At 47.3% G+C, this 27,421-nt stretch overlaps 1 protein-coding gene across 1 annotated transcript in view; it reads left to right on the forward strand.

Annotated features, from left to right (window-relative positions):
- The first annotated feature begins 2,858 nt into the window (after positions 1–2,858).
- Positions 2,859–27,421, forward strand: part of MAD2L1BP (MAD2L1 binding protein) — a 46,712-nt gene continuing 22,149 nt past the window's right edge. Inside the window, exons 1-2 of the mRNA XM_078647472.1 lie at positions 2,859–3,091; positions 27,034–27,353. Coding sequence (XP_078503598.1) covers positions 2,977–3,091; positions 27,034–27,353 — 435 coding nt within the window. The 5' untranslated portion in view covers positions 2,859–2,976. The remainder of the gene's footprint in view (positions 3,092–27,033; positions 27,354–27,421) is intronic.

The raw sequence follows: 27,421 nt of genomic DNA on the forward strand, positions 1-27,421 counted from the left end.
GACTCAAAATGGCGTCTTGAGTGGACCAGGAGGGTCCGGGGTGCTCCTCTTTTGGAAGGGAGCAAGGGCCAGCCTGGAGCAACCAGACCAGCAGCAGAAATGTCGTCGGGCGTCGTTCAGAAGGCCACAAGCCAGCGGGCTAGTAGCCAAACAACGCGGTGAGCAGCAAAAAGCAGAAGGGTCCCACGCAGATCGTGGAGACGCTGGGAGGCTGCACTTCGGTGCTGGAGCTGCTCAGGGTCGGGGCTTTCTCGGACCCCAAAGCACTCACCAGGAAATTACTCGGCGGGCTTGCTGGAAAGAAGTCGTGCAGTCTTGAAGATGGCCGGTCCCTCGAGGTCTCGTCACACCCACGAATCTCAGCGTGACTGATGATGCAGGTAGAGGTCAGAGGTGCCAGGGAAGCCGGTTCTCGTCGAGCTGGGCAGTCTTGATCCGGAGGAGAGACTTGCAGCAGACCGCAGTGTTCTTAAGATGGTGCCTGCGGATGCAGGGTGACTACTCCTTAGTCACAAGGGAGAAATCTTAGGAAGAAGTCTTGAGTTCCTTTCGTGGAAAGTAGTTTCAGGATTCAAAGATGATCTGTTTTGGAAGGGGGCCAGTTCCTACCTTTATCCTGTAAAAAGGGGCTGGCACGCGACTAAGTCCTGCCCTAGGGGTGGGACTAGGAGGGGGGTGGTTACACCCACTTCCTTGGCGGGCTTTTCCCCAGCACAGGGTCTGGAGTGACCCTGGAACTGGTTCCAGCCAGCCTATGCACAGTGAGCACCGGGGTGCCACGTGCAGTCACCTTCCTCTAAAGCCCTGCCTACCTACAATACACAAAACCCTGTCTGGGACGGTGCTGGCACCGCCCCTGGCAGGAAACCCTTTGTCCTTATCTCCTGCTCTGGGAGGACTCCCAGCAGCAGGAGGGCAGACTTGTGTCTCGGTGGCAGCACCCATTTTGTGGAGCTGAGGCTCTGTTTGACTTTAACCGGGGTTAGGGGTTACATACATGTCGTGTCCCTCTAGAAGGGTGGAATGCTAACCCCGTCGCCAGAATTGGCGAGGGGTTAGTATTCCAATTCGTATGACACCTTACTCGACATGTTTTGATAAAGCGATACCAGAGTTGGCATATAACCGCGAGGATTATAATGCACTTAAGAGTATATGGTATGCGATATCATGGAAACGGCTAAGGGATGGATCCCGAAAGCCGCAGACAGGCTCAGCTCATGCCAGAGCACCATCTCACACGATTCCAAGCACTCTGCCTTCAGGATTGTTAAGGCCTGCCATAGGAGTGACTGATAGGAGATCTGTGTGTCCATTTTAGGGTTAGATATAGGTATACTATATCTAAAGCAAGGGGTGATTACACCACCTTGCCCCAGCTGTCAAGCAGCCAGTTGTGTCAGTTTTGGATGGCCAGCCAGGGGTGGCATAATACATGCTGCAGCCCCTGGTAGGCCCTGGGTACACCTATGCCCTGGGTACCTAAGGTACACTGTGCAGGGACTGATAAGGTGACTCAGTATCCAATTTAGATATGTACCTAAGGTACATGGAATCCATTTTACAGAGAGAGCAGTAGGCCTGGGGTCCTGAATAGCAGGGCCCCAGGTCAACTAAGTCAGAAAACCAGCAAAACACCAGGCAAAAAGTTGGGGGCAACCATAGTCAGGGATCTACCTTCCTACACTCCGTCTGAGGCAGAAGCCGACTGAGGGAAATACACGCCTTCGATGGGCGTGTAAACAAAAGCTTCGCGCATGCGCAGAAGCCGCTGCAGAATAGGAGGAGACGCGCGCAAGGAACGCATCTCCACCAGCTCCTACTCCCGCTCCACTCTGCAGATAAACAACGCGAAAACGCGTTGAATAGACACCGGAGGTGGAACCCACGCTCCCTAATAAAAGAAAAAACAACACGGCAAAACGAGGTCAACGACCTCAAAGCAATCCGGCAAAACGAGGTCAGCGACCTCTAACCAACACGACAAGCGGCGTGAGAGAACGCACACAGCGTGAAAACGCAATACAAGTAGGCGTTGCAAATATATAACAGCACAATACAAAAACAGTAATGTAAAAGGAATAAAGGCACTTAACTGGCTGCGAAGCAGCAAAGAAAGAGGAGGTGTTCACCTCCATGACCCTATTTGTACATTCACATACTCTATGGTTACCCTGGGTTTATGGGTAATGTAGTTTGTTATTTCTTTACTGTGTACTGATTGGCTGCTGTTTTTCAGTAAAGAAATTGAGTAAGCATAATCGGAGCCTCCGTCCTGCCATAGAATTGCCTTTGAGCGTCAGAACTTCGCTTTTAAGTGTGGGTGGGACCTGCGTCTATAGATGAAGGGCATGTAACGCAGCAGCCATCTTGGAGCATGTCAGGCCCTACCACGGCGGTATGTCGGAAAATGAAACAACGAGGGGCTCCGTTTCTCAAAAAATTAAAATGATACGAGAAGGGGTTCTGGATAAGAAAATAACGTTCTCTTGACTTTAAAACAAAAGTCAGGGGGTTGTTCTTAATTTTTAACGTGCGCCGACATGCATCATTCTCTAATAATACGTAGTTAATAACACACGTAAAGATTAAATTGCTAGTGGTATTTTCAATAAATGGTAAGAGAACTTCCGTTGTACTTTTTTAAGGTGATGTCTTCTTGTCTGAGTCAGTCTAGGTGGCCGCCGCATTCTCCGAAAGAAATGACACAGGCGTCTGTTGTCCCTTTTCTATGACTACAGCTAAGGTATCTTCATTGGCCCTATTACTAGTACTGTGACGCCACAACTAATACAGGATTGTTTTCCACATATCATATTTTGGACACAATTTTGAGTTAAACTGGTGTGTACCGGGGCCTGTAGCTCGTGTCGGTTGTCACGCAAGATATCACTCTGTCACGCGAGGGGCGTGCCCTCGGCCCCCATGATGCACCGCGCCAGAGGCACCTCCGGTGTTTGAAAGCGGAGGGGGGAAATGGCGGCGCGATCTGAGGGCTGTGAGCCAGTGGAAGCGGAGACGAGAGCCGGCGAGGAGACTCACCAGCACCAGGACCACACACAACCGCAGCCCGTGAGCCCCCATCTGTTGGGTGAGTGCAAGCGCCAGCCCGGGAGACCGTATTGAACGTCCCTACGTAGGGGCAGTGGTGGGGCCAAATATCCAAAAGGCAGTGGGTGGAAACTGGCTTTAGTGTGGTGCAGGTGGGTTAAAATCAGTGGCTAGTAGCAGAGTTTAGAGTGGGTGTCGGCCTGGGTAAGATGAGGCGGGCGTCAGTGGTTGGTGGGTGCAGGGTAGAAGAGATTTGGAACATCCTATTCTTGAAAGGGTGCAGGGTTGTCGGGGACGTGCTAAGTATGGTATGAAGTTTTATATAAAGCGAACTTTACCCAAAGGTGTCAGCGCTGTGCAAAAGAACCAGGTAAGTTACACAAGATTGACTAAACACGTTAACAAGTTACATATATGCAGTTACAAAGCTAACACGTTGCACATTTATATTGTAAAAAGTAAAAGGCGTTCGGTTAAAAGAGGAGTAAAATACATATTTCAAATGTGACCTCACGTGAGTGCTTGATGGCAGTAAGGGTCAAGAAATGGGTTGAATTATTCCAGGAAGTACCTTTGGAGGAGGAGTATTTTAAGACCTGTTTTGGAGGTCTGGAAACAGGTGATGGTTCGAAGGGATGGAGGAAGTGAGTTCCAGTTTCTGGCCGCATTACCAGAGAAGGTTTAAGCCATAAATCTTTCCCTTTTGTAGGTAGGAGGTTCAAGCAGTAAGTTTTCCGCATTGTGTGAAGGGCTAGAGCTGCCTGAGATTTTGAGTTTATTAGCCAGATAGCATGAGGTGGAGGTGTGCAAGGCTTTGTCGGTGATACAGGCAGTCTTGTAAATTGGAAGCCAGCGAAGAGACAACAGTATGGGTGGGGTGTGATCATTTCTTTTAGCTCCATATATAAGGTAAGCAGCTGAGGGGAGGATGAATTTTAGAGTGGAAAAGTGGGATTTGGGGAGGCCAGCAAGGAGAGAGTTGCAATAGTCCAATCTGGAATGAACAATGATTGGTCCAAGGTTTTTAGGTCTTGCTCAGGAAAGAAGCGCCCCCCCCACCCAAGCGAAGGCGCAGTTGGTAGCATGCATTGTTGGCGACGCTATTGATATGGGACTGTAAGTTAAGCCTTTAGTCTAGGATGACGCCTAGAGATTTGGAATTGTCAACAATGATAGGCTTGTTGTTGAGAATGTTCAGATTGTTCGTCCAAGATTGGATAGGAGGAGGAGATATTGAGGTCGAGAGGATAAGGAATTCTGTTTTGGAAGGATTCCGTATTATTTTATCAGTTGACAGCCAGGGGTGGATGGAGTTGAGTAGTGTAGGGGATTGAAATGTCATGAATGGAAGATACCTTTAGGTAGATTTGGTTGTCATCCGCATATAGGTGATAATGGAATGCAGATTTTTTTAGATTACCTCAGTGGTTCAGTGTAAAGGTTGAACAGTGTGGGTGCGAGGATTGAGCCTTGAAGTACGCCTTGTCCCAACAGCTATTGAAGTGGAGAGACAAATTGCTATTCTGATCATCTGGGATCTGCAAGAGCGGAACAATTCGAACCATTTGAGCACTGTGCCCAGCCGCGGTCGGTAGTGGGATGACCTGCAGGGCGGTGACGTGGGGTGGGGGGAGGGTCAGGGTGGGGGGTAGTAATGTATGGATTACGGAGTTTTACAGGTAAGTAAACATAAATAAATAAAACCAATTTCGTTGCGTGCACTGCATCACCAAATGCGATGCAGTGCGCGCAACTAAATTCGTTAGATTTATTTGTTTACTTACCTGTAAAACTCCGTAATCCATACATTACTACCCTGCCCCTCCCCACGTCACCGCCCTGCAGGTCATCACACTACCGACCGCGGCTGACTGTGCCTTCAAAACCCATTCTTAGCTTTAAAGTGTTCTAAAGAGTGTTGTGATGTGTCAACGGCTGCGGATAGGTCACGAAGGATCAGGATACAGGATTCACCAGAGTCAAGTATTTGCAGAGCATCATCATTCACTTGAAGTAGGGCTGTTTCGGTACTGCAGCCTTGGGTAAAACCAGATTGGTATTCGTCAAGGAGGGAGTTGACCTTGATATGTTGGGAAAGTTTCTTCGCCACACAACGTTCTCTAGTTTTAGCAAGAAAAGGGAGTTTGGACGAGACAGGGCTGCCCCCTCTCCCCATTGCTATACGCCCTGGTGGCGGAGCCGCTTGCTTGCGCGTTGCGGGAATACGACAGCAATGAAGGCATAAGCTTCCCCACATACAAAATCGTTGTCTCGATGTATGCAGATGACACCCTGCTGTATGTTCGAGACTCAGAACATAACTTATCATCGTTGCTCAGGGAGGTGGTACCCTTCAGTGCCCTTTCGGGTCTAAGAGTGAACTGGGCGAAATCGATGGCCTTCCCACTCACGCCGACTACCCGGCAATTTGACATGGAGTTTCCACTCCAGTGGTCCTTGGACCCGATTAGATATTTAGGCGTTCGGCTTCACACTGACTCCGAAAACTTGCTCAATGAAAACTACGGGGTGGCGTTCAGTAGACTAGAGGACGATGTAGAGTCTTGGTGCAAGCTTCCCCTTTCGGGATGTATCGCCATCATGAAAATGGTGGTATTGCCTAGACTCCTATTATTTTTGTTCAACGCTATTCCGATTGTGCTGTCGAAGGCTTTCTTTCAGAGACTGACACAGCTAATGATCAAACTGGCATGGGCGGGCAAGCAACCTAGAGCGAAGTGGACATTACTCACACTGCCATACAACATGGGGGCCTCTGAGCTCCGGATCTAGGACTATACTATTGAGTGGCTCAGTCTTCCCGATTACACACGTGGATACATGGCGACGCCCATATCTCACATGTGCGCATGGAAAGAATGTTCGCTGACCCACTTCACCTACCGGCTACGGTATTTAAGCCAATAGATCGAAGAACTGGTATTTTAGACTCTATCACAGCGACGAACCACGCTTGGCACTCTCTCTTGCAGGCCCAGAGAGGAGTTTTGCTCTACTCGCCTATCATGCCTTTGAATTGGGCACTATGGCTTTCCCCCATTGGAGAGAAAGGGGTGGTCCACGCTCTGCATAAACTTGGCATTCGTGTGGCGGGAGACCTTTTCCAAGACGGTACGGTCAAAACCTGGGACCAGGTGGCAGGTACTAGTAGTGGTGTTCCCTTGTTGCTCCACTTCCAGTTCCATAGAGTACATAGCGCTCTTTTGGATTTGCTGGGGTTGGACCTGGCGGAACCACCGGAGGTCCCGGAACTTACTTATGTTATGAAAACTGAGTCACCCCTCAAAATACTGACAAATTTGTACTAACTCGCAATGTCTCACAGGGAACACCAGCTCATGAAGGCAAGGGTGGCGTGATAAAGAGACCTACAGGTCTCGATTGATGATGACATGTGGCGCTACTGTTGTGTGAACACTAGGAAGATATCCTTAAATGTGAAGTATAGACTGATACATTTTAAGTTTCTCCAAAGAGTTTACTACACCCCAGAGAGGCTCTACAGATATGGTCTCCGCCTGTCGGCTGAATGTGAGAGGTGCCACGTGCCTGTTGCTGACTTTTTACACCTGGCATGGCAATGCCCGTGTATACAGGCCTATTGGGGTAGCATCTTCACCGAAATAAACAAGATATTGGAACTGGAGCTGACTCCTGATCCCGCGCTGGCACTCCTTGGTCATTCCAGGGGACTCCCAGTTGCGGTCCGGAGGCTCACAGACATGGGAATGCTCATGGCTAGACATGTGGTGGCGCTGTGTTGGATGAGAGGGCCGCTACCCTCTACTAAACTCTGGGCGCATGATATGCTTTACTGCTGCACGCAAACTGAACACTATAGCGAGTTGCTACCCCCCACCAGTCGCCCGAAAAACTTCTGGGTCTTGTATCAAACACATTTTAAGAAGCAGTGAAACAGAGGGTGAACCCGAGGATGCGCGATATGGCGGAGTGCCTCTCTTAGGCTCTTCGGACAACACAGATGAGGTAACATTGGCGAGCCACTGAAGGCGGCGCTTTGGGGGGGTTATAGGGGAACATCAGGTATCCGGACCATGGCTCCCTAGTATTAGAGGAGGATGCAGGGATGGGTCTAAAGAGGAGTGTGTTCAAAATGAAAGTGGAATTGAGTTCGATTTATGGGACTCAAATATTTCCTTCTGGTACGATTTGTGTGCTTGCAGAAATTGAACTGGGGTGCTCGGCACCTGCCCGCCTTGAGCTGCTAACGCTTGGCTGAGTTTGGGTTACCGAAGGGACTTTGGTGCTGGGCGACTAGACTGTGGTGCTGTGTGTGTCTAATTGGGGAGGGGGGGGGCTTTGTTCGTAATATTTGTATGTTCCAAATTCGGAGGAATAATCCTCACCCCAGAAGGGGCGTTTTAGTAGAAAGGGAAGATGTCCAATCACAAGTGTAAATGTACATTTCGTAGGCAATTAAGCATGCTAATTACTAATATTGTGCATATGTGTATGGACTAGAAGGCGTATATACCTACTTCGCCGCCGGACCCCAGGGTTGTCGGCTAAAAGGCTGTGTTATCCTTATGGAGATGAGTTTATTTTTCTTCTCATGCTGCTGGCCCCAGGGTTGTAGGCTCATGGCTGTGTTATCTTTTGCAAATATCAATAAAAAATAAAACTATGCATTTAAAAGCCAAAGAAAAGGGAGTTTGGTGATAGGGCAGAAGTTGATGAGATATTTTGCATCAGCAGAGGGTGTCTTAAGAAGTGGGGTAACCTGTCCTGTTTTAAGGGCAGCAGGAAGGGAGCCTTGGTTGAGGAAGACCTTGGAGTGTGGCAGAACTAAAGCAATAGGACCCACCCCCCAACAAGTGATGAACTTTAGGCTAATTAAACTGTTGGGAGGAAGTATGTGTATATTAAGTTTATGCCTGTAAAAACAATATTTACTTACCTCTTTATCTGTTGTATTTCTTTGTTTGTTGCCATTATATTAACCACCCCTGATGTGCAATACATATATTCTAGGATGTGTGAATGAGGTTCTTGAGAAGGAGCTAACGAAGGAGGGGGCTGTTTAGGCAATGATACCCTATTGTACCTTCTTTACTGCAGGGTGTTAAATTACATTTGTGCAAGAGTTGTCATTACAGTGTACTTTAGGGAGCAGGACAAAAGGTGGTTGCTACGATGGGTTCACAGGAGTAAATCCATAATCCAAAACAGGAAGAACACTATTAGGGCCCAGGCTTGGAAGGCACTAGATGAGGCATGTGTGCTATCGGACAGTACAAAGTTCTGGAGAGTGGTCAATAGTCACTACTTTTCAGATACAGCAAACTCTAAAACAGACTGCACCATAGCTACCGAAAGATGGTTCCCACATTTTGAAGGGATGTGTAGTGGGGATGAGGTAGGGGGCCCGATATACAGTGGGACCCTGGTATAGATAATGCCTCATTGCATTTTAATATTGAAGAGGTACAAAAAACAATCGCTGCTACTGCTGGAGGGAAAGTGCCAGGCCCGGATGGAGTGCAGGCTGATTTGTGTAAAGCAGACTCCTTAACTTCGGCCAGGATCCTGATGCAGGTTTATAATGCTGCTTGTTCCTGTGATCTTCCCTTTTCTTGGTTAATGGGCACTATTTTACCTGTTTTTAAAAAGGCTTGAGGGGTGATCAAGCATGTTATCAACCGATTTCCCTTCTGGACTCCGCTGCAAAAATCATAGTGAAAGTGGTTCTGCATCAGTTAACCACCTGGCTGGACAAGTTCAATATTGTCTCGGACCTGCAGTATGGTTTCGGACAGGGAAAAAGGACGTTAGACCAGTGTATTAACCTACATTTATTGGTGGGGAAGCACACAAGCATTTGCAATGCAATAGGTCTCGCATTAGGAAAGTGTGAGCTATTGGTATTGTAAATTACAACTTTTTTTTTTTTAAATGTGTTGGCTTTGAAAATATATAAATTAATACCATTGTTATTCACAAAGCCAATAGCTTACACTTTCCTAATGCAAGTCCAATGGCAATGCTTGTTGGTAGCAAGCAAGGACAGTGCTGTTGTGGTGCTGAGTGATGATGTGGTGGTGTCGCTGAGTGATGATGTGGTGGTGTCGCTGAGTGATGATGTGGTGGTGGTGTGTGGCGTGCAGAGGTGAGGGGGTGTGAGGGTGAGTCCAAACTTTCGCCTATCTGGGCGTGTTGTTTGACAATAATGGGACTTGGGTCAATCGGAGATCACACAAAAGAACGTCCAGGCAAGAGCGGTGGGGGCTAACGTAGACTTTGCAAAAAGGCTGGGTACAAAGCCCGTCCCTGCACTGTTAAGAGTGTATGGGGAAAAATGTATTCAAATGGCTGTGATGTGGGGATACAAGGGTGTAAAAGATCTACAAGCGGTGGAAAATAGTTTTTTGCGTAGACTCCTCGATGTCCCCAGTGTATCCCTGCATTTACATTGCATGAAGAGCTTGGCATGCAATACATTTCGGATTATGCAGCAGTTGCACCTTTAGTACAATGGATGAGATTTTGGTCCTCCCCAGTCCCCACTTTGAATCAACTTGTTAGAGCAGATTGTATGGCACTAGAGGGGGCTTTTCGTATTCCCTGGCTAGTGGACATAGCGGAGCAGATGAGAGGTCTGGGTTGTCCCGATCTCTAGACAAACCCCAAATTTCTACGTTTTGTTGACATCAGGAGGATAAAATCTGTGTTTGTGGTCAGGCGACAGGAGCACAGGGAAGGTATGGAAATTGCTACTCCTACTGGGAGAGCTTACATTACGCTTAGTCCATGCCCACGGGCACAGCCATACATGTTTCTTGTCAATAACGTCCATCATATTTTCCTGTTAACCAGATTCAGACTAAATCTTAACCATTGGCTACTAGCCTTTCCAAAAGGGTTGTTGAATCCCGGGTACTCGAGGCGATGTCCATGTGACAATTTTTCTGATCAGGGCACTTTGGACGTTACTCTTTTTTGTGAATGTAATGTCCCTCTGCGTAAAAAATATATTCTCCTGCTTTTGAGACCATGCCAGTTTGTCCAAGCAAGCCCAGCATTATTATACCTGCCTCACCCACTGTGTGCTTTGGAGTTGCAGGCTATTTTTCGAGTGTTATAAGAATTAGGAAAACGTTTTTCTCCTGTCTAGATTAATTTGCCCTCTCTTTGATTAATTGTATATAACCCTTTTTAGGTTTCGACTGCAAAAAGCTGCGCAAGCAGCTTTTGCGCAGGAGAAATCTTATGAGAACTGTAGTGTGGCTTTGGGTCGGCCCTCGTCATTCATTGGCTGGCTCCATAAATGGAGCCTAGCCATTGGACGAGGGGCCTGTCCATCAATGCCGGACCAGACACGGGGGCGTTCCCGAGATTCTTTGCCTTTTGCCGACGTCACGCGACGCCGGGAACGCCCCCGAGTCTCCTCCGGCCGGGCCGTGCTTGCTGCTGTCCTGCCTTGTGTCCCTCCTCCCGCCGTCCCCACGTTTCCCGCCTCCCTCCCGACGTCCGTGTCCTTTCCCGCCCCCCTCGTCCTCTCCCGCCCACAAGAAGTATGGCGGCCAGGCTCAGCCATCGGGACTCCATGGGAGGGGGAGAAGCCGCGCCTCCTCCCGGGCTCCTCCAGCAGCATTGGCGGCGGCTCGGGGTGCGTGCTTGAGTTGCTGCCAGCCGAGAGCGGAGGAGGGAAGCCCGACTCGCCCAGCATGAGCCACGAGCCCTGTGGGAGGCACTAGGACCCAGGGCCGCATGAAGGACAACAGGTAACCATTATTTTTCAGGACATTCCCCCGAGCCGCAGACGGCAACACACTGGGCCTTCGTGCTGTGACTCCCCCTCCTGGGACTTCCGAGGCAGAGAGATGCAGGTAAGTGTGAATCGATTCTTTTTATGTTTGGTGCATGCGTGTATATTTGAATTTTTGGGAAGGAGTGTTGTGAATGATGTGTGTGTGTGCACGTGTGTAAATGTATGGGTGTGAATGAGTGTATGTGTGCGTGTGTGTCCCGTCCACCCTCCTCTCTCCTAAAACCCTCCCTGGGGGGAGGGGGGACTCTGGTGTCAGCCCTTGAGGGGTCCAGACTGAAACAGCCAATCAGAGAGCGGGGGAGGGGGAGTGCTATCCCCCCCAGAGAGAGCAGCCCGCCCCCCGCAGATCCTCTCCAGACATGCCTGCCCCGGCCGGGTGGGGTCAGGAGGGTACAAGTCCGCCCCGTCCCAGGGGCAGCGCTGAAGCCTCGTGTGATCCTGGGCACATACCCCCCCCCCCCCCCCCCCCCCGCCTGGGGGTGTCAGTGCGGGGCTCGTGTGAGGCCCCGACCCCCCGGGGCGAGGCCACGCACAGAAAGATTCCCACAAACCCATTCCTTCCTCTCGCAGCCGGTGCCCCCTCCAGCAGTGCCAGGCGGCGCTGGGCACCACCGCTGCTGCCTCGACCCCTGGCAGGGCAAGCGGTGCCAGGCCCGCTTTGATTGGTTGGTAATCCGCCGGAAAGTCGCTTCCTTGAGAGCAGTGAGAAGTTATCAACGAGCCTCAAACTTGCCAAGTGATATGAAACCCACCGACAGGAAGCGCCGACACGGGAGCGCCTTGAAGTGTCATTGATTCACTGCTGCTCTCGCGGAGAAACGCAGATTTAAACCCCCTCAGAGCGTGGGTTTGGTGCAGGAGGTCCACGAAGGTCTCGCATGCCAGGGTTGAGCTTCAACCATGGCACATGTGTGTTTGGGCTCCACGCGGGGCACACTGGCCACAACCCGAGTGGAATAAACCGTGAGGCGGGGGCGTGATTTTGTAAAGAATAGCATTAGATATCCCCACGCATCCGGAGAGCGATGCTCGCTCCTTTGGCCGCAAAACTCTGGAACTCACTCCCTTTTCCCGTGAGAGTCACATCGAATGATCGGGAACCCAGATGCTTTCACCCGCAGACCAATAAGTGGCCACATAAACCACCCCTCTACACAGCCCACCAACCCGGCAGCCTCCACCAGCCCCCGGGTCTCCTTGCCATGCTGCCACCCCGAGCATCGCTGCGCCCCCGTCCCCCTCTAAGCTCGCAGGTGTCTCTGCCACCCCCAGGTGCCCCAATGCCCACGCCCCGAGGGCCCGAAGCGGCGGGGCACTCTGGGGCCCGGGCACAGGGTGCACTCACTGTCCTCACCGAGTCCCAGCCTTCACTCCGGCTGAAAGCCCCCCGAGCTGGCAGCGGGTCGTGCAGGCCGCGCCATGAACGTCCACCTGAGAAGCCCCCTTCCTTTGTAATTAGACTCCTTGCGGCCTTTTCTTCGGCTGCCGAACCGTGGGCCCCTTGACCTCGGACCCATACTCCGACTCCAGCATTGATGCTCTTTACGGGGGCACCCATATCGCACGCCAGGACCATACACCTTTTCTGCTAATTCGATGACATTCATAAATCTGCCCAGGATCACAAGATGTTGATCAGGCTAACAACACCCCAACCTTGTATGCGGACGTTTGGCCGGACAAACAGCACACCTGCCGTGTCTGTGTTATCCTTATGCCTCTTGTGCGGCACGCGCTGATGCCCTTGCAACTTTGAGAGAGCGTCTCTGGCACTTAACAGTAGGAAACGGGAAGTATGGTACAGGACGTGGCGTTGTGGCCCGAGCTATCGCCGCGAGAGCCAGGATCGAATTAGAGGGGGAGGGGGAGGGGGAGGGGTGACCTTGTGTTATGTAACTTATGCTCTCCGATACCTGCGGGTCGAGCTCGCGCTATGTGCCTTCTCTGCTGCATGCCATCGCTGAACACTCGTTGCCCTCTCTGCCATTTCTGTTCACAAACTGCCCCCGTTCATACACTGCCTCTCTTCTGGGCCCCATCTGAAGACTTAATGCTGTCTCCACTCGCAACCACTTCTGCTCACACACTGCCCTCACAGCTCCCTGTCCCTTCTCCTCACACACTACCCCTTCTCCTGTGCTCCTTTTTGTCTCTGATCAATCACTGCCCTCGCAGCTTCTTGACCCTTTAGTTCACACACTGCCCTGCCCCTCGCTTCCTTAGCTCCAGGCTATATTTCAAAAACATTAAAACCAGCATGGCATTTAGATGTGGGAAAAGTATTTTCCATTCATAAATATCACACCATTATTAAGCTAGGGTGACAGATTTTCCAATGTTGTGAATATTAGTTATAGCCTAGGTTTGGATAATTTTAGCATGATCTACCTACCCCCCACAAATAGACGAATACTTGCAAACATGTAGGCTTGTATATTTTTAGATTTCTTCAGCATGTGGGCTTGCACACAGTGCATTAACACTGGGTTGCTCTAGTGAGAGATACAGGTGACTTTCTTGGGTGAATGGAAGACGCTTGTCTCTAACAGAGGCGTAGGTGAAGCGCTTTTCCCTGGGGAACCATATTCTTTCTATGGAAAAAGAACAATTGTTACATTTACAATTTCACATGATATTCTCTTGTTTTCCACCTCCTGGAAAGTCTGCACGAGTGAGTTGTGCAGGTTTGAGCTTTAAAGAAATCTATGATTGATTTCATGGAGCGATTTACGGAATTTGTGGTGGGAGAAATAATCCACTAATTTGCCATATGGGTGAAAGCTGACCATTTTTCAAATCACTGACATGCAAAGCAAAATTACGGTTTAAAAAATGCATAAATTGACTGCAAGTAAACCTTGAGAAGCAGGCAGAATTCAGGTGTTTTGGGCAGCTCATGTATTTTATTGTGGGTCTTCCTGGCAGCAGGATCATGGACTCACGCAAACAGCACATCTTTTACAAACTGCCCACAGAATAGGCACTTGTTTTCAGTCTCAGACCTTAATTTGTACCTATGGCAGGCATACAAATATCAGCACGGTGTGATCCGGAAAAAATGTCTGGCCTTAACCACTTTTCCTATTCTTTGTATAGTGTCAATAAATATTGCTGTGCTCCTGCCCTTGCTGTTCATGCTTTGCCTGTTACTGAAGCTCGTTGAAACATTTTCAGTATACTAAAGTCAAATGCCTGATGGGAATGAAATAATGTACTCCAGTGAAACTGATGGACAAGGTTTTAATTTAGTATTACATGTGGCTCAAGCAGTAACCAAATCTGCCGAGCTAGGCCCTGAATTCTGTCTTCAAGCCACTTCTGTCTCTGCCTCTGAAAGCTGCAGCATGGAGATGCATCCCTGACCTCTGCCTTACTTCCTGCCAAGCGAGCGGTGCCCGGCTCAGCCTGGTCTGCCTGCCAAAAACAGTATTTTACCTTCAAGTTATCAGCGTAGCCAGCTCAGCTCCTCAAACACATTCCAGTCTAGTGATTTAGGTAAACATATCCCCGACTACAGAGCAAAGAGCAAGTCTTCCTGTCTCCGTGCAAGTAATTTACGGTTCCCGTTACCAGAGTAGGCCCATGGCCCCGCACGTAGACACGCAGACACCTATGCACGCACTGACATTCAGTATAGAATAGCCTCTGCCCAAGAGACCTTTTACTCTAGAATAAACATCCTCTAAATACTAGATATCAGATATGTTATAAGGACAGGTCGATCTGACATGCCAGACTTCTGTCTCCTCTACTAGTGCTAAAAGTCAGACCCTTAGCTTCCTCCAGATGCACGTCAATCACACGTCATATTAGCTGCGCGCGCATTCAGGTCACAGGTTTCAGCTGACTCTGCAAGAATTCTTTATGCATCCACCCACTTATGACACTTTTCTGTGACGTTTCTAGTATACGCCTTCGAGCACACCCCTGTTCACGCCTTTTTGCTACGCACATGTGTTCTTACCATATACATTTCACTTGTCACGCCTACTGTATTCACTGCTACTGTGTCATTTTACTATATATGTCATGTACTGTTAATAAATCGTTGACATCTTTCCTGCCATCATTGCATACCCGAACCCTTGTATTGATGGAATAGATTTCCATGACTCGAGTCATCCTTTATGATTAAAGCCCGTATGACTCTGATGCCACGGACTCTGCCTCTCATTTGATTGAGCTATTTCTTTACTTGACCGAAATTATCTGGCAAACTCGTATACGGTAAAATATTTACCACAGTGTGTGTGGCCCTGGGTATGTGTGGCTCTGTGTGTGTGTGTGTGTGTGTGTGTGTGGCTGGCTCTGGGTGGGTGTGTGTGTGGTAGTAATTGCTGTCTGCTGAGCTCGTCAGTAGGGTACAATAGGTCTCACATTTGCGACAGATTAAGCTAATGGCAATGTAAATGACAATGCCACTAATTTATCTGTTTTCAAAACCAACACATAAACACATAAATACAAAATTTGTCATTTACAATGCCAATAGCTCTAACTTTTCCAAAGGCGAAACCATTGCATTGTAAATGCTTGTTTTTTTTGGGATGAATTTTATATGTTGAATTTTTAGTCTGGGAGTCACATACTTATTTTTATTCTTTACTTTACTTTCCAATCTTTATTTCGGCCATTTGGCCATAAAAGAAGACAATACACATATACATCACAGATAAATCAGTTCATACAAGGATAAAACCATTGGAATGTATATACAAGAATGCTTTAAAAGCTATGCATCTAAAATTTTAAGAAGGGCCCAACATCTTTAAAATACGGTTGCGCGTATGCCAAACCTTAGTAAGAAATTTTGTTAATGCAAAAACAGTTGGGCCGGAGACATCAGATTTTAAAATCCTGTACATTGGTGCATATTCCCTGCAGCCCATATTCCTTATCAATGGGAGGAGCCAGTATTTTCTAGCTACCTTGTAGGCTGGGCAAAAAAAAGCCACATGTAGATCAGTTTCCTCCATGGCATCACAGGCCGGGCACTGCTTTGTGGTGGGGCAAGATGACCAAGTGCTTGTAAAAGACCGGAAGGGCAGCGTGCCATATCTCCATTGGAGAAACGGCTTTCTGGCGAGTACAGGGGAGATAGGATCCAATACCTTCTCAAACCTATAATGGTCCTTGCTTTGCAAAAACACAGAGGATAAAGACCCTTCTGCCTGTATAGCTCGGGCCCTAGCTAATTTTTGTTCATAGTATATATTGGCCAGGGACCTTTTGGAAATGTTTAGTGCGGCATTCGCCGGCTCCGTCCATAAGTCAGGGAGCCCTATTTCCATACAAGTGGCTTGGATGTTTTTGACCCAGGAAATGTGGAGCGCTTTTGGATGGTTCAATAATTCGACCAATTCAGCCCTGTATTCTGCGAGATCGTTACTGCTCCACAGCCTACGCCAGAAAGCTATGGGTCTCAGACTTATTTCATCGGCTAGCGGTCGTAGGCCCAAATCAAGCCTCAAGGGGAGGAGCGGGGTACTGGGCGGGAGTGCGGCTATCCGTCTTATAAACTTGTTTTCCGTTAATGACAGACTCCGACAAGGTGTATGACCCCACAATTCCGCCCCGTATATGATCGCTCCCCTAGCCTGGGCCTTATATATCTGGATTAGTGCCCCCAATGGGCGGTATGATCCGGTCATCATTCGGGCGATACCCCCAGTAGATTGTGTGAGTTTGAGGTTTGCCCTAGTCTGGTGGGATCCCCAAGACATGGTTTCGTTGAGAGTCACACCAAGATATTCAAAGGTGGATACTCTCTCGAGTCGTACAGCTCCCAGTTGCGGATTCGGCCGCAGTTTTTGGCTCGGGTTCAAAACCATGAATTTGGTTTTTGCCGCATTGATTTCTAGCCCCCTGTCGGTACAGAAGGCTACAAAGGAATCGAGGATCCTCTGTATCCCCATTGGGGTTTTGGATAGCAACAGGGTGTCGTCCGCAAACATAATTGCGGGCACCCTGCTGCCATTCAATTTGGGGGCGTCAGTATAATCGGTAGCATTTAGGTGAGCGATTACCCCGTTGACGAAGAGGCAAAACAGGGTCGGTGCCAACACACAACCCTGTCTTACCCCCCGGCCAACGGGGAATCTATCAGTCAGTTCCCCCGAGCGCCCACACCTCACTCAGGCATAATTGTTATGATGCAGCCTCTGTAAGATTAATAGGATGTCCGGGGGAACGCCCATCTCTGCCAGGACGCTCCAAAGTTTCCCCCTAGGCACCAGATCGAAGGCGGCCCCCGTAAGTCCACAAAAATTGTGTACAAACTACCGCCCTCGAATTTTGCTGCCCTCCAATAGATAAGGTTCAATCTGAAAACCTGGTCCACTGTGGATACCCCCCTCCTGAATCCCGCCTGGTAGGGACTAAGGGCACCCACCTCCTCCATCCAATCCTGAAGCCGATTCAGCAAAACCCTACCAAACAGTTTCTGTGCTACGTCTATTAAACTGATGGGTCTATAATTGGCTGGGAGCAGAGGCGAGCCCCTTTTGAAGATGGGGACCACCTCTGCCCCCAGCCAAGTGCTAGGGATTTCCATGCCGCCAAGGACTCCATTAAAAAGGGCAGTGAGGTAGGGCGCCCAGACAGTGGGCTCCTGCTTAAACATATCCCCAGGTAAGCCATCCAGTCCCGGCGCCTTTCCAGAAGCCAGAGCTGAGATGGCAGCAGTGACCTCACCCAGCGTTATTGGCTCCCCCTCATAGCCCGGCCAGCCCGCCTCAGTGACAGCAGGAGATTCTCCCGGCTCAGAGCTGTATAAAGACTGGAAGTGTGCCTGCCACACCCCTGGAGCAATGTTGGGCTCTAATGCCGATTGTAGGTTCCCCGTCCCCCCCGCTCACTATCCTCCAAAACAGACGAGGGTTTTGGATCGCTAGGGCCTTGGTGAGTTCTTCCCACTGATTTTCCTCCCATTCGGCCTTAGCGTGGGCAACAAGTTTCTTGTAGGCTCGCCTACTTTGTTTTAAGCTATCCCCCCCTAGCCCCTCCTTAATTAGTCTGAGGAGTTCTGCTTTTGCCCTTCTGCATGCTAGGTTGTACCATTTTTGTTTTTAGGGAAAATTATATCTGTAACCTGTATTTGCTGTCTATCGATGGTGTTCCGTTGCCTCGTCCTACTAATTGCTGCTGGTGTATTTATTCTGTGCTTTTATTAGCCGAATAAAGAATTTTTGACTTGCTGACTGGGTTCACAGTGGCAGTTGTGAATCTGTGTGCTCAGAATGGATAGGGTCAGTTGAAGAAGGTGATGTAGTTGTGTGCTGATGAAATCTTGATGCATAAAAATTGTTATGCATTTTTGGAGATATGGCTACCAGATGAATGACTTGGAGGGTAGATTTAGCAGTGTTCACATGGGTATAACGGAGTTCCCTGGATAGAGAAGACAAGAGTTGTAGTGACAGATGTAACTGTTGTTTTGGGATATCTTGCTATAATTGAGATGTCCATGCTGCATTGATAAATTCCATTCTAGAACGTATTTGGGGAGAGAAGTTGGGCTGTTTTATGTATGGAGGTTGAATAAAGGTCATTTGAGGAAAAACATTTTCCTCTGAACCCTACTAAACATTTGGAACTATGTATCGCAAATTCATTATACAACACATGATTATGCATACATATAACTCTATGAATCAAGACGTGTTATGGGTAAATGAGGGCCGACTTGATGTAGTAATTCTTTTAAAAAAAAAATGCAGAACTGACTAGCAGATGTACTGAAGCAGTCTTACAGGGAAGTGGACAAAATGATTCAATCAATAGAATTACGAGTGGGAAGTACAGCACACTCCATGCTACTACTATAACTAAAGAAGGACTATGGAGATAAAGTGAAGCGACAGGTTAAGAAACCAAATCTATGTAATTTCCTCTGACAAATGATGTACGTTATTAGTGTTATAGATATGGCAGGGCAGAACACTTAGTATACAGCAAGGGGAGCCCTGCAGTCCATTTTAAATTCTCCTTATGTAGTGTGACTGTGCATGTCTAAAGGCTGCCTCTTAAAAAGGAAAGGAAGTTTGGCAAAGCTTGTTAATAACAAAGATTGTTGAAATTAGTGATACCGCCAGCAGTAAAGGTGTATGTGTGTGCTAACCATTGAAGTGCTGTATGTTGTTGGAGGCCCAACAAATGCCAAGAGAAATGCGGATTGATGGAATTAAAATGATTATCGTCCATTTCCAGCTTGACGTACGCAATTCTAAATACAAAGATTGGGAAATGCACATTTTAGATGTTTTGAGAAATGATTTACTAATAGTAAAGATCGGACTTGAAAGGTTCACAGGGAAACCAGTTGAGATGCTTCGGTTTTGAAAACTATTATTTGAGTTCATGAACAGGAAAGCTGAAAGCAATTTGTATTCAGGGAACAATGGAATGACTGGATCTGGGAGAAATTCTAGATCCAAATAGTCCTGAATCTATATTGACAGTAGAGAAAGGAGAGGAAATTGGGGTAAAGTTATAAGAACATTTCCAAATGTATTTTCTGAAAACTGGATTTAAACATGGGATTTTACTTAAACAAAATTAAATTCCCAGTGAACATAAGATTAGGTCTGTTCTAATGTTGTTAAAAGATGAAGTACAAGAATTAGAGTAGCTGAAGAAACTGACATAATTGAGCCAGTAGAAAGTTCAGAATTGTAGCTAGCTTTGGTGGTTGTAAGACACACACATGGTACGTTAATATTTTGTGTAGGACATAGAAACCTCAAAGAGAATATTTTCCTAGATGGGTTTCCCCTACTGGACATCAGTGAACTACTTGCTGCTACCAAAGGTGTCCAATTATTCTCTACAATTTGCTAACACCGGTCTGGGTATTATCCAGACCACTGTACTATCCAGACTGGACTACGCAAGCTCTCTGTACCTAGGGGCCAATAGAGCAGAGATACATTGCCTACAAACGGATGAATCGCTGCTACTCTGATGCTCTTCGGCCTGCCGGGAACCTGCTCTGTTTCAAACTTCATCAGCAGATTACACTGGCTTCCGGTAGAGAAACAATTGTCTTCAAAGTCCTCTGCATTTCCCATAGAATCCTTAACGCCCAGTCCCCCGATATTTTAGCCTATCTTCTCATGCCTTACACACCCACCCGCCCTCTACGGGTCAACACCTGGCGTTTGTTCCTCGGGTTAAGAGAGCCAGGGCAGGATGCCGCTCTTTTTCAGAATGTATTTTTTTTCAGGGTGGCATATTGGTAATGGGTAAAAGAGAACAGGATGCAGAATTGATGGAGGTTTTCAATATTCTTTAAAAACTAGGGTATCTGACTGCGAAATACAAAAACGTAAATTCTATCTGAACAAGGTAATTTCCTACATTAAGTAGGTATGCATGCTTTGCAACCAAACATGGAGCTTGTGGAAGCAGTAAAGTATGCACTGAGAGCTTAAAAGCACCATGATGTGAAATCCGTATACCAAAGGGAGTGCTTAGGAAGTCCAATGTTTATACTGAAAGTTCACTTAATCGCATATTTATCCAAATTATTTAACCATATGAATTATTCTTATAAGTTCAATAGAATGCATGAGCCATGATATATTCCTCAAAAGATTTTCTTTATTCTTCACAACATCAAACTGCAGTCCAGCCAATGTGATTTGTCCTGACCAGTGACTTCATCAGGGTTTAGAGATTTCTTGGTGTTTCCTTGTGGGCAAGTGTAAGCCACACAGAAGAGGGGGCTGAGTAGTGGTGACCGCCAAAGTTCCTGGATAAGTATAAACCAGAGAAGACTGAATATCAGTATCTCTAGTGGGACCTGCCCAGTTAAGCAGAAAGACGCCGCATCCCATCCACGCGCTGCCTTCTCACGGCTGGGATGCTGCGGCATTCTGCTGCTTTCCTCTTTTGTGGCTTACATTTGCGATTAAGTGAACTTTTAGTATAAATATTGGACTTCTTAAGCACTCCCTTTTGTATATGGTTTTTCACTTTCGTTTATGGTTTCAGAGCAGTAGGACCAATAGCAGGTTGATTGCTATTGCATACATATTAACAATACTGTGTGGTCCGAGCCAAAACTGCTCTTTTTTTAAATTGCATGATGTGAAGTGATTTCTAGGTCTCGCAGGGTACTACACAAGGTTTGTAAACTTTGTTGAGTTGACATACCCTATTAAAAGTAGTATGGTCTGACGAAAGCCACAGTTCATTTGAGACTTTAAGACCATATTAGTACTGCTCCTTTTCCAAAGGGGTATGCTCTGGCAGTAAGAGACATCATGGTTGATGTAAGTAGTAAAGGCATTGGTGCAATATTGACACAAATGGAAGCATCTGGTAAGGGAGTAGTTATAGTTTTAGCTTCTTCTGCTCTCGCACCAGCTGAAGAGAATTTTTCCGCCATTGTGGGGGATGCTTTAGCTTGCACATTGGATTTGGATCACTTCAGGTAATGTGTATGGTGAAGATCTATACCATACGTTGTGATCTGGAACCTCTCACTGAAGTGTTAACAGCAAAAGGTCTTACATTTTAGTACTGTGCTACAAACTTCTGTCTTACAATAGCCAAGACAGAGGAATGGTAGTAGTCAGGGTCGTTGTTAGGTCTCGCCTACTCAGCACGCATGTGTTGCATAGGGGAGACTTTTAGTAATCTATTCACTTGTGGGGCCAAAAACGTGCACGCATTGCAATGCTTTCAATGGCAACGCGTGCACGTTTGGCGATTCCATTGCATGAGGCAGCTTTGAAACCATCTGTTTGTAATTAACAGATGGTTCCCACTCGCTCCTGCAATGGAAACAGGCGCAGCCTCTCTCCCCTCCCCCTGCTGCCTCCTCCTCAAAATGTTTTTTTTTTGAGTGCGAGGCGCTCGCGCGCTTGTTTCAACATAGCAGTACTGCCCCTGCATTAATAATAATGTATGCGTAGTGTTTGAACGGCTGTAACCCGTTATTTGTGTTTTGAATTTGTTGTTTGTAAATGTATATTTAAAAATTGAAAAAATATTGTTTTCCTATTTTACCCACTCTGGCAAATCTGCATACGGTTTTTGTCATTGATTACGCCATTTCGTGCGATGGAGATTGCTATTTTACTTTACAACATTCCGATAACAGAGTTGCATATGCCGTTGTCGTTTTAATAATGTGTGATTTCAAGGGCTGCGTTACCATGGCACACGCAGGTGGAGGAAATGAAGAGGCTGCGCGCGGGCAACAGTAGGTCACTGTGGTTTTTATAAAGATTAATGTGGAGAAACAATTTGGACTAATTCAAAGCAGAAGCTGGACATGGGGCACATTTTGATGTTCTTTAGCATTTTTCAAGTTTTTCCATTCCAGTCTGCACAAAATTCAGTAAAAATCTCTTGGGACTCGGGATGACAGCAGCAAACGGGTGCAGTACCCAGTGGCAGAACTGACACGTGTTGCTCACGCCGGGGAAGCTGCATCTATTTTTTTTTTTATACACTTTTTTGACACCACCGGAAAAGTGAAATCCCCCCCCCCCATGTGCTGGCTCCAGAGGCAGCAGCCGGGGAACAGACCGGAGCGCGCTGAGCAGGCCAGGACTCCTGCACACCGAGCACAATGAAGGCTGCTGCTCCTCTTTGTCCTGCTCGCCACAGTCCTCGCGCAAGCCAGTGAGTATTTTCAATTTTTCTCCTGTTTTGCTCTAGCTGGCTTGCTCCCCTGCTACCAATGGGAGAGAGCCAAGGCGAGGCAGCAGCACAGCTGATGCTTCAGCCGGGCAGGGCTTGCCTCTCGCTTTCCTGTGCGTGCTCGGCTAGTCTGGGTCACTTTACCGACCGCAACAAAGGACTTTGTCCCTTGTCTGCGGTCGAGGGAGGGGGGATGGAAAAGACCAGGGTAAAGATAAGGCGAGTGTTCACAACACCTACACAAGCAGAAAATCGGTGCCTATTTCCCACCTGTGTTTAGGAAGAAACAACGCCTCGCCCAGCACGAGGAAAATAGGCGAATATATATGCGCAAGCTACCAGGGCATTAGGCTGCCGCCAAGGACCAGACTTTGGTTTAGGCCCACAGCAACCTAAACGTGGAATGCAAGTGGATCCTGGCTATTCCAAAAAGCAGCACATCAAAAAACCGGTATTACCTATTGGAGGGAAACACCGTGAAGGTAATCCGCACACTACAAGAACCAGCATGCCCGTAAGAATAAGTCAGCCCGTCGTGGTGGCCACTAGATGGCGAATACCTTTAAAGAGCCCAGCTGATCAGTGTGCTGCATACACCCGTGAGATGCCGAGGCGTTCTCCCCTGACGAAGGTCGAAGCACGACCGAAATGCATTGGGACAATACTGAACTCGCCTACGCTGCAACATTAAATAAATGCTTTTGGAACTGTCCAGGATGTGTGCGGCTCAAATTCCTTTCTCTTAGAGAGGCTCCTGATATATATATATATATATCTCAATCTACGCCCAATCTCGCTACTTGCAGCTCCAGGCAAAATGCTGGAGAAGCTGATTCAATGCCAGCTGAATAGATTTACGGAGGATAACAACATTCTGCACGAAACCCAGTCGGGCTTTAGGCCTGGTTTCAGCACTGAGACCGCACTGATTGAGGTGGCTAAGTCGATAGGGTGGTCGTTGGAATAAGGGGTGGTCGTTGGAATAAGGGGCATCGGCTATGCTGGTGCTCCTGGATCTATCGGCCGCCTTTGATACGGTCGACCATGGCAGACTACTGCAGCGCCTGGAGGAGATTGTCCTTCAGGGACAAGTATTCGGGTGGTTGCGCTCGTATCTGCGTAATAGATCACAGAAGGTGGCGCTAGGGGCTTTCTCCTCTAAACCTAAGCGTCTGGGATGCGGGTTCCTCAGGGGTCCGCTCTCAGCCGGCTGCTTTTTAATATTTATCTAGCCCCTCTCTTTTCCTTAATTGCGAACTGGGGAGTCTCGGCAGTCTCGTACGCCGATGACACCCAGCTTGTCTTCCCATATTCAGAGGTGTCGGAGGCTGCGTTTGCTAATTTCAAAGGGTGCCTACGTGACGTAGCGAGCTGGCTGAATACAAATTAAAAAATTGAATGCCGGTAAAACGGAAGTTATTTTCTTTGGAAAAGGCCCTTACCCCTCATCAGAGCTGTGGTGGCCAGCAGAGCTGGGCCAGGCGCCCCTCCCGAGTACAAAGGCAAAGAATCTGGGGGTGAAGTGGGATGATAGGTTGTCTTTCTCCCCCCACATTCAACAGGTCGTAGGAGGCTGCTTAAGCAAACTGCGGAATTTGCGGAATATTCTCCTACTGGAAGACAGTGATCCATGCCATGGTCACCTCGAGGCTGGATTACGCAAACTGTTTGTATCTGGGCTTGCCCAAATACTTGATTCAACGACTGCAAACTGTTCAAAATGCGGCTGCGAGGCTGATAAGGTCTATCCCGTTCAAGCAGCATGTCTCTCCGCATTTGCGCGCACTTCACTGGCTGCCAGTAGCTAGCAGGATAAAATTTAAGGCTCTGACTTTGGCTTTTAGAGCCTTACACGGGAGCTGCCCCAACTATCTAAGAGCTCGACTCCCTAGATATACACAGGCGAGATTCCTACGCTCCAGCTCTCGTGTCCAGCTACTTGTTCCAAGAGCAAGAAGGACACGGCTAGGTGGTAGGACTTTCGCGGTCAATACGGCAAAGCTATGGAACACTCTGCCGCCCGTCTTGCAGTTAGCCTCGTCTGAGACTGGTTTCAGAAAGGGCCTGAAAACTTGGCTCTTTACCCACTAGACCAGAGCCAGTGACTCCACCCCCCCCCCCCCCCCCCCCACCCACCTTTCCGGTACACTTCCGGTTGAGGTAACCGTACGCGCTTTACAAAATTCTGTATTATATATATATATATATATAATGATTTTATATACATTTCTCAGATAAGCCCTTTTAATTTAGTTTTTCCATTACTACTCTAGGACCTGCCCAAAGTAAAACCCCGACGTGTCCCTGATTTGTCATTTTGTTTCACGGGGTCCATAGCACTCTCTCCCCAGACCAGGCACACCAATGAATGTATGTGAAGTTATCTTAAAATCGAGTCGCCATGTGTGGTGCCCAGTACTGCTGATAAACAAAGGTATGATGTATTCAGGTGGAACTGATTTTGTTGGGTGTAAGAAACCTTCCCTTTTGGTAAAAACTTGGAAAAAAATATTACAGTTTCCAGAAAACATGTTCCTATATACTAGCATGTCATCTTTTTAAAGGTAATGCGTTATATATGTAATCCATTGTGATCTGTTATTTCCCTATTTGAATAGGGACATTCATTTTATCTAAAACGGTGAGCAGCTTTTTGTGTATGCATTTTATAAACGGGAGGATAGTAGCTTCAAGGCGCACGCTCAAGAAGTCTTGGAACTGTGTTGAATTAGTAGGGTACAGCAATGCAACGGTTCAACAAGCTGAAAAACCTTTGGGGTGGGGGCTCTTTTCATGTGTTGGTTTTCAATTAGAAAAGTGAAACGCACCGTGGCAAGCCTTTGCTTGTGGTGTGGTTTTTCTTTCTTTTTTTTCTCCTTACAACCGATGACCTGTGCATCGTTCACTTTAGACTTTAGCCCTTACTCCTTGAAGTCAAGGACCAAACAAGTAATATTTGAGGGCCCCCTACTACACTTCTGTGCACCCCAGCCGTAATACCGGTTTTGTTACATTCTGGCCTGCTTGTTTCTGCGTCTGTCTCTACCATTCCCCTACTGTTGGTGGCGGATGTATGACGTTACAACGCATGCTTTTACCACGCATGCTTTTACAACGTGGTTTTTACATCGCATACCATTACAACGCATAGCGCTTTGGGGTCCTGGATAGTGAATAGTTTAATTTACTATTCCAACTCCAGTCCCCGTGGACACTAGGGAAGGTGTTGGATAGTAAATTAAATCTATTCCCTATCCTAGAGCGCCCCCCCCCCCCCCCCCAGCGCAATGCGTTGTAATGGTTTGCGTTGTAAAAGCTGCGTCTTAAAGGCACTGCGTGGTAAAAGTTGCGTTGTAAATGTTTCCCGCTGGTGGCTCCAGGGCACGTACCACAATAAAAAGTGAATTTACCACCACACATGTACCCAGCATCTAACAATAAACATCAAAATAAGGACAACAGGAAATGCAAATAAAGACTTGCTGATAACTAAAACCTAACCTTCTTTGTTCCACATCACAATAGGACACTTGTTCCCTGTTTTTAATTAATTACAGATGCCTCATTTTTAATTCCATTTGTCATTTTTTCTTTTCCACCTCCCCTCCCTTGTAACCTATTGCCCATTATCTGGTTCTCCAGCGCCGCAAAGCTATACAAATGGCAATAGCACTATAAAAATCACTCCACTGCAAACAAAACAAGCAGTGGCATAGCCAATAGGTCTCGCCTTTGGAAACTTATAAGTATTTAGTTATGCAGTACAATATCCTTGGTGCAACAACATCAACTGTTGCATGGCTAAACACTTATAAGGTCCCAAAGGACCTATTGGCTATGCCAGTGCTTGTTTACTCTTTGGTGAGCACCAACTCCAATAGAATGAAGTCTTCTGATGGGTATTGACTTGTTACACAATCCTCGTTGTTGCAATGCACACTATTTGTTTCCCAGAGAGCATTAAACCCAGCTGTGCATTTTATTTCAGTTTATGCATGCAAGTAACATCAGAGGCCTACTGTGAATCACAAGAACCGCCATAAGATGGGCCTCCTTTTGTGACCCTTTCTAAACTGGGGGCACTGCTAACTTTGAATGACTTCTCACAATGTAATATCAATAACATTATTAAAATTAGATCACGTAGCAGAGTTGCTGGTATAAACCTCATTAAATAGGTAGTGTTTTCGTCTCAAAGGTACTGCTGAGTTTGTGTGAGAAGACAGTTGGAGGATGGGAGTTGCTGAATAGAGAGCACCGCTACAAGCACATATGGCATATTATTCTAGGTCCAACCCTAATGATTCTATGTTCTTTTATCTTGTAATTATACAGTGCTGCATCAGTGACTAGTTAGGTTGAAATCATGAAACTCACTATTTTCAGTGCTTGGACTGAGAGCTTAAATACATTGTGGCATACAAGGGGGAAGGGTGTCTTTTAAGCCAGTGGATGACAAAGATCTCTTGATGTTTGTTCTTTACATTTTTAACATTAATTTCTCAATTCCTGCCTTACAGCGATCAGGACAGACCACTTGCCGGAGCCGGACCCTGTGCCAGAGCAGACACTTGTGTGCATCCAGTCTTCAGACATGTGTAACAATAACAGTTGCGAAGCCAAGCATTTAGTCTCCCGTGGTGTGATTGGTATTCAGCAGTCCCATTCGGAGCGAGCATTACAAGATGGATTCTTCGTATCCGTGGTTTTTCCTGGACTTGTCACTCGAGAGGGTTGTTACATTTTCACCTGTGAAATTATAAAACACATCCTTTACCAGCGGCAACAGCTACCCCTCCCATATGAACAGCTGGAGCTCTTCTACAGGAAGAAGGAACAGGTAATGTAGACAGCTGTCATTTATTTTTATTTTATTTTTTATTTTTATTTTGAGAGTTTTATATAGCG

This window comes from Lissotriton helveticus, chromosome 6 (assembly GCF_964261635.1).
Source record: "Lissotriton helveticus chromosome 6, aLisHel1.1, whole genome shotgun sequence".
Classification (NCBI taxonomy): Eukaryota; Metazoa; Chordata; class Amphibia; order Caudata; family Salamandridae; genus Lissotriton; species Lissotriton helveticus.